This window comes from Prosopis cineraria, unplaced genomic scaffold, assembly GCF_029017545.1.
Source record: "Prosopis cineraria cultivar Desert tree isolate PC_DT_omini unplaced genomic scaffold, ASM2901754v1 PC12, whole genome shotgun sequence".
NCBI lineage: Eukaryota > Viridiplantae > Streptophyta > Magnoliopsida > Fabales > Fabaceae > Prosopis > Prosopis cineraria.
This window is the reverse complement of record NW_026555343.1, coordinates 42887195-42892945: the sequence shown is the minus strand read 5'-3', so window position 1 is coordinate 42892945 and position 5751 is coordinate 42887195. Positions and strand designations below refer to the sequence as shown.

General features: G+C 37.8%; 1 protein-coding gene and 1 long non-coding RNA gene across 2 annotated transcripts; one reads left to right on the top strand and one right to left on the bottom strand.

Moving 5' to 3' along the window:
- Positions 1–388: 388 nt before the first annotated feature.
- Positions 389–3590, top strand: LOC129288717 (uncharacterized). The gene is made up of 3 exons (XR_008588058.1): positions 389–528; positions 1637–3109; positions 3199–3590. It is a non-coding gene; the product is annotated as an uncharacterized LOC129288717 (long non-coding RNA).
- On the bottom strand, positions 2362–5751 carry LOC129288715 (protein trichome birefringence-like 25). The gene is made up of 3 exons (XM_054925441.1): positions 5408–5751; positions 4469–4752; positions 2362–3448 (listed from the first exon to the last, which is right to left on the bottom strand). The coding sequence occupies exons 1-3, from the start codon at positions 5670–5672 to the stop codon at positions 2672–2674; spliced, it is 1326 nt and encodes a 441-aa protein (XP_054781416.1). The 5' UTR covers positions 5673–5751; the 3' UTR covers positions 2362–2671.

Sequence of the window (5751 nt, the reverse complement as noted above, 5' to 3'; positions counted from 1 at the left end):
AGTATATTAAATATATAAAGTTAAGTATATAAGTTTTACCTTTATTGTTTAATTATTTTAAAATTTTATAATATCTCTGTACTGAAATCTTATGAAATTCTCTCATCTACCATTTCATATCATCCTTAGAATTACTTAGTATAGCTTCTCAAAATAATTAAAAAAATTATATTCTAATCATTTTTAAAAATTTAAAGAAATATTATAAAATCTCACAAATTAATTTTTAAAAAACAAGTAATTTTTTATGAAAAAAAAATTAAAAACAACCATGCCCTTACATAATATTCCTTCGACGTGAAATATTTGATTTTTTCGGCGTACAAACATGGGTTTTGGGCGATGGCCTTTAAGTGGGCTTTATACTTTGATATATTCACGTTGCTCGGTGTAACAGGAAGCTGAAATCTGGGAGTGAATAGCCAGCGGAGGAAGATGATTTACAGAAAGTGGTCCCTCCTTACCGGACCGGCTGCTATTGTCGGCGGCATCGTTGGCACAGTCGTCGCCGCTAATCTCGTCATCGATGTATTTTCTTCTTTTTCCTATTTCTCAGTTCCTTCAATCTTTTGTCCCCCTCGACTGCGGTCAATCCCCGTTCTAGATTTGTACGAAAGCATTGATTTTGATTGTTTATTGAGTCAGGATGCTGATAAATGATCTGATCTCGTTCCGTGATTTCACCAGTTTAATCTGATTGGATATCGTATAATGATTTTAGTTTTGTCTTTTGACTCTTGTGAATTATCGCTTGATTCGTTTCTTGGCTTTTCTGACTACTGCTTTAGGCCGGATGAAAAGGAATGAAATTGAAATTTTGGTTTTAAATTGTAGGTTTCCTTCCTTTATTTTACCTGGAAATTTGATCCCCCCCACCTTTCAGTATGCTTTAGGGTGACATTTCTGTGCACTCTCATACGGGCTTTGCTTCTTGTGTATAGTAAATTATAGCTAGAACTATAATATCCTATAAAAAGGATGAATGATTAGGTTTTATGAGATTGATGATCTACTGGGTTGGTCATTTGCTTAGAAGTGTCTGTATCTGATTGATTGATGTGGTTGGTTTGATCACTTTGAAATTTCAGTATCGGTGCTAACTGAGCGAAGGCTTTTCTAGTTTTAAGACTGCTTTGATCATTAGACATTATGGGAACAGGGAGACATGGTAGTACATTTTTGGCTCGTGTTTTCGTGTGGGTATTGGTTCAAGCAAAACATAACAGTATAAGAATTGGGCCTTGTTCTTTCAAGACTGTCACCGAGACGTTTTTTCTTCACATTTTCGGGTTGTAGTGATTGACCCAATATACAGATTGTGGCACTATCCAACCCGCAAGAAAGCATACAATCACCTATACACTTTCCTTGATTTTGTTAAATTGAAGAGGGGGAAATATAAATGTTAAAATGGAATGAATTACATAATAGATCAGAAAGAGTGATGAGATCCTCATGCTAGATTGTAAATTTTGCTTTATCTGTGGTGAATTCTTTCAGCGTCTAGCGTTCTGCAAATTAGTTGCGCCCCTGACAACTGCTTGTTGGTGTATTATTACTGGCTGTTAGCATAAAGCAGGCCTGGTTTATATTCCCTTTTGTGATTGAAATTGACTTCTTGTAATCAAATTTGCAGAATCCATTCCTTAAAGGAGAGAAAAGAAGCCCTGATGATCAACATGCAACGAAGTAGGAGAAACGATGTCGAAAGGAGTTTACACTCGGGATGTCTTCTAATCTTTGTTTTGTGATCTCTTTGTATGTGTTTTTGCGAGAGTTTCACTCCTTAGTGAATAAGTACTAGATTCTGAACGGAGTCTGGGGTATGAACCCTAGCCTAGATGACTGTATCTACTGATGTTTTGCTTACAGAAGTTTAAGATGACCGACTTTTCCTTTCAGAAAAAACAGATACCATGTGGTTTTAAGTTTTCCATTACCTCTACAAAATAGCATCGTCATTCTATTTATCAAAGTTCGCTTATGGGTTATTATGCCTTGTCAGATATAGGGTATAGACTCTTTAGTTAGAAATGGGTGGAGCAGCAATCCTGATCCCAACTATTTCTTATTTCTATCTTGAGAAAAGTAAATCATAAAAGTACAGTCATTCTTCCAATTGAAAATAATATAAATGACTGTAATCGGATATTTGACTGCTGAAAGTTAAAATCTTTTTCTTATTTTTAGTTTCGAAGAAAAATGTATGATGAAAAAATTAGAATATTGGCGTTGTAAAAAAGTGGTGGGTTAGAATTGTTGCGCAGGAAGACAATCCAACTGCCTTCGAGATGGCCTACAATTTGTGTTTGAAAGTTGGACACTTTTGTGCAACTGTTTTGATCCTTGAACAATGAAATGTTGAAGATAAATGATTAAGCAAAAATGCCATGCTTTATATTATAATGACAACTATTTTCTTGTGGTGCCATTAATAAAATTACAAGAATTACTGGTTGAAATTTCAGTTTGCAAACAAGGCGAAGGAAAATGTATGAATGGCCTGCTTGCTACCAAACGAAACCTTTCTTGTATTTCCTCCGATGAACACAAACCCCACTGGTCATATTTTGCCATAAAATACATTGCAGCAGGTAGCGTCACTTGCAGATTATCAAAGCTGTGCTTCCTACCAGCTTCAGCCATCCAAACACACTGTTGAGCTTCAAAATTATCCGTCATTGACAAGCATTTCCATTAACAGTTCGTTCCATGAGTCGATCGGTCCCGGCGAGCACCAATGCAAACAATCATTCTGAACTTCAGCATTCCCATCCCTTGCAAATGGTTGGTACTGCCGGTACGGTCCTGGGTGTCCATCTGGCCTTAAGAGTGAGAGGAAAGTTGTGTCCAGAAGTTTCAAAGTTGCACCATGGTTGAGTCCCTGGGATGCAGTATTCTGAAATTCCTCAAGCTCAATATCACGCATGGTGGAATCTGCATCGCTGGGATCAATCTGATTTTGCTTGAAGGGAACTGTTCTATTGCAGTACCCTCCACTAAACCATTCTCCATTCTCAAAGTGGTCTGGTGTGGTGGTTCTGAAGAAAACCATAGCACTGTGGGAAGAGTTTTTGATGAAGTCAAAAACCAGTCTTAGTGCTTTCCGGTATGCATAGTCAAACCCTAACTCTGTTAGATTCTTTCCTGGGCAATAATGGCAGCCGGTGACCGTGTCATTCTCATGGTATATTGCAGTCTTCAGAAACCATTTGCCTCCGGCGATTACAACATAATCAAAATCCTCGTACTTGCTGGTCCATTTGTTGTCAAGGTGATCAAGATAAAGCTGTATTTCTGAGGAGGAGACTCCATTTATGTCCTCAAATATGGCTGATTTTATAAGGAAAGGGGTCCATATTAATGAGAGTGTGAAGTTGTGAGTGGGGAACTTCCATATCTTGGATCTGTATTCCTCATCGTGGTAGATCTCAAGAGCTGGCTCCACCTGCAGAATATAGCGAATGAAATTTGGCCATTTTCTCAATTTGTAGGACCATATTAGCAGCAAACAGAAGACTATGCACAGGGCTGCAAATAGGGAGGCTAGGTTTGTATGTGGGGATAAATGTAATGACTATCATAATGGAAAGCAATGAAAGCACGACAGAAGCAATCACTGTCACATGGTTCAGCATTGTTTGATCACTCCTACATATGCTAACCAAACAAAACGCAGGACACGCCAAAAACAAACAGGTCGAGTTAATCACGGATGAACTCATGAACATGTTAGATCCATTTCTAACTGAAAACTTTACTAAGCATATTCCAACATTCCCCTCCCCCCCCATTTTCATCTGCCTGTAATTTGTAGAATGAATCTACACAAGAATTTGACATGATACGAGGCTGTGATGGTGCTCCATTCTTGGTGATCGGAAATTTCTTCATACTTGCCACCTAAAACTAATCTTGATGGGCTTGTTAATAGACTATGAAAACTCCGAGTTCTTTCCATAATCATGGTAGGTAAACCTTCCTTGAAAAAGACATTATGCCGTCTTTAAAAGCAGCGGACTAATGATGAATATGCTAGCTTTACTCCACTGCAACTTAAATTGCCAAAAGTGACATATTCTTACTCTCACTTGACCTATAAGCAGATGCGTGCAGAATATATCTCAGATCTCAGATATGTTTATGAACAGAGTCCCTTTTATCGCAAGTATTGGCTTTTACTGGATTGAAGAATACCAAAGGGAAGTCCCAGAGAACATATGCCACTCAGATTTCCCCTAAATTGATGAAAACAGTGAAACTGATGTAGCCATTACGGTAGTAATAAACGACAATATTCTTCCTTATCGATCTATGTTAAAGTCTCTATGATGTGTAACAAGAGCAAATCTTAAATATACCAGATCAAAGAAGTACGCCCTCATCTCTGACAAAATGCGATGAGATTCTTTGATTGTGATTTCGGAAAAGAAAAGAAAACGGCTAAACAAGAACAAGTTAACGGTACCTGTGAGAGTATGCAAAGTAGGGACTGGGCATGGTTACGAGAGATGGAATCACCAATAAAAGCCAAGGATTTATCCCTCATGAGATGAAGAAATTTTGGTGGATTGAATTTGGGTAATTCACAGTCCCTAGGACTCCACCTCCAGTATAGGTAACCTTTGTCAGGACGTCCGTTTCTCATACAGTTTTGATGATCTTCAATCACATTGCAGCTCTCGTTGGTGTACAATGGACCAGATGGGTCCGGGACCCAGTCACCCACAAAAAGATCACATTTCTCTGAAACTGCATATTTTTAATGGACATTCATCAGTTAATAACCAAAACAAGCATTTGACACCCGATCAGATTTAGATGAGTTACTTCTTAAGTATTTGCTACGAAGCCAAACGAATATGCAGTGGAACATGTCACTAACTCTGTGCTATAGCAGTTTTGAATGCTTAAACTGAAAATTAATTCTAATTGATGAGTTAAAAGTCACAAGTAAATTACCTAAATGGAAACCGGGAATCAGAAATAGCATGTATGCAAAAAAAAAAAAATAATAATAATAATAAATAAAGGCCGTTTCCCAACCTCAAAAACTGGAAAATTTTGAAGCATCGGCACTTGAGAGACAAACCAGTATCTTGTCTGATTAATAACAATGTATATCTTGATATATTTAGGTATTTGTGTTATGTCGTAGTATCACTGATTCTTAGAAAGTTTCAAGATTCGTTGCATTTCCAGCAACTGAAACTCAAAAGTAATGAAAAGAAACTGACTCTGCAATGCACCAGAACATGCAATGTCTTGGTGCTTCAGACACAAATTAGAAACAAAAATCATGAGGATAAGTTGCAATAACAAGAGTTATGGTCCACTGGATGCATGTCTTGCCCCATAATCACCATGAATAATACCCTTGGGAAGAAAAGCCGGAAAATTTTCTGACCTTTCAGGGACGTTTGGTTCTGGTTTCCCGGAAAATCAACAGAATCAAGAACTTGAGGAGGAGGAAAAAGAACAGGGGACTCTGATTTGTCGTTTTTCGGAGCAGGAGGTGTCTGTACCACTGACAATAAGCTGAAAGAATCAGAAAAGAGAAGGCGAAGAGCAAGACCCACCAAGAAAAATGAGAGTAGACACTTGAGCAAGGCTTGGTTTTTGTGTTTTTGAAGGAAAAAGGGGTTCCAAGCAGACCTCATTTCCTTCATCATTCGGTGTTAAGGGAACTCAAGAAAATCTGTGGAGGAAGAAGAACAAGGCAAAGCAGCAGAGACTAATAAATTAAGCATT

What these genes read in the sequence shown, in the direction of transcription:
- LOC129288715 (XM_054925441.1), bottom strand. Translation starts at nt 5,672, where the DNA reads ATGATGAAGGAAATGAGGTCTGCTTGGAACCCCTTTTTCCTTCAAAAA. An exon ending in GAACCAAACGTCCCTGAAAG is followed by an intron (nt 4,753 to 5,407) that starts GTCAGAAAATTT and finishes AAAAATATGCAG; the next exon opens with TTTCAGAGAAATGTGATCTT. An exon ending in TACTTTGCATACTCTCACAG is followed by an intron (nt 3,449 to 4,468) that starts GTACCGTTAACT and finishes TATATTCTGCAG; the next exon opens with GTGGAGCCAGCTCTTGAGAT.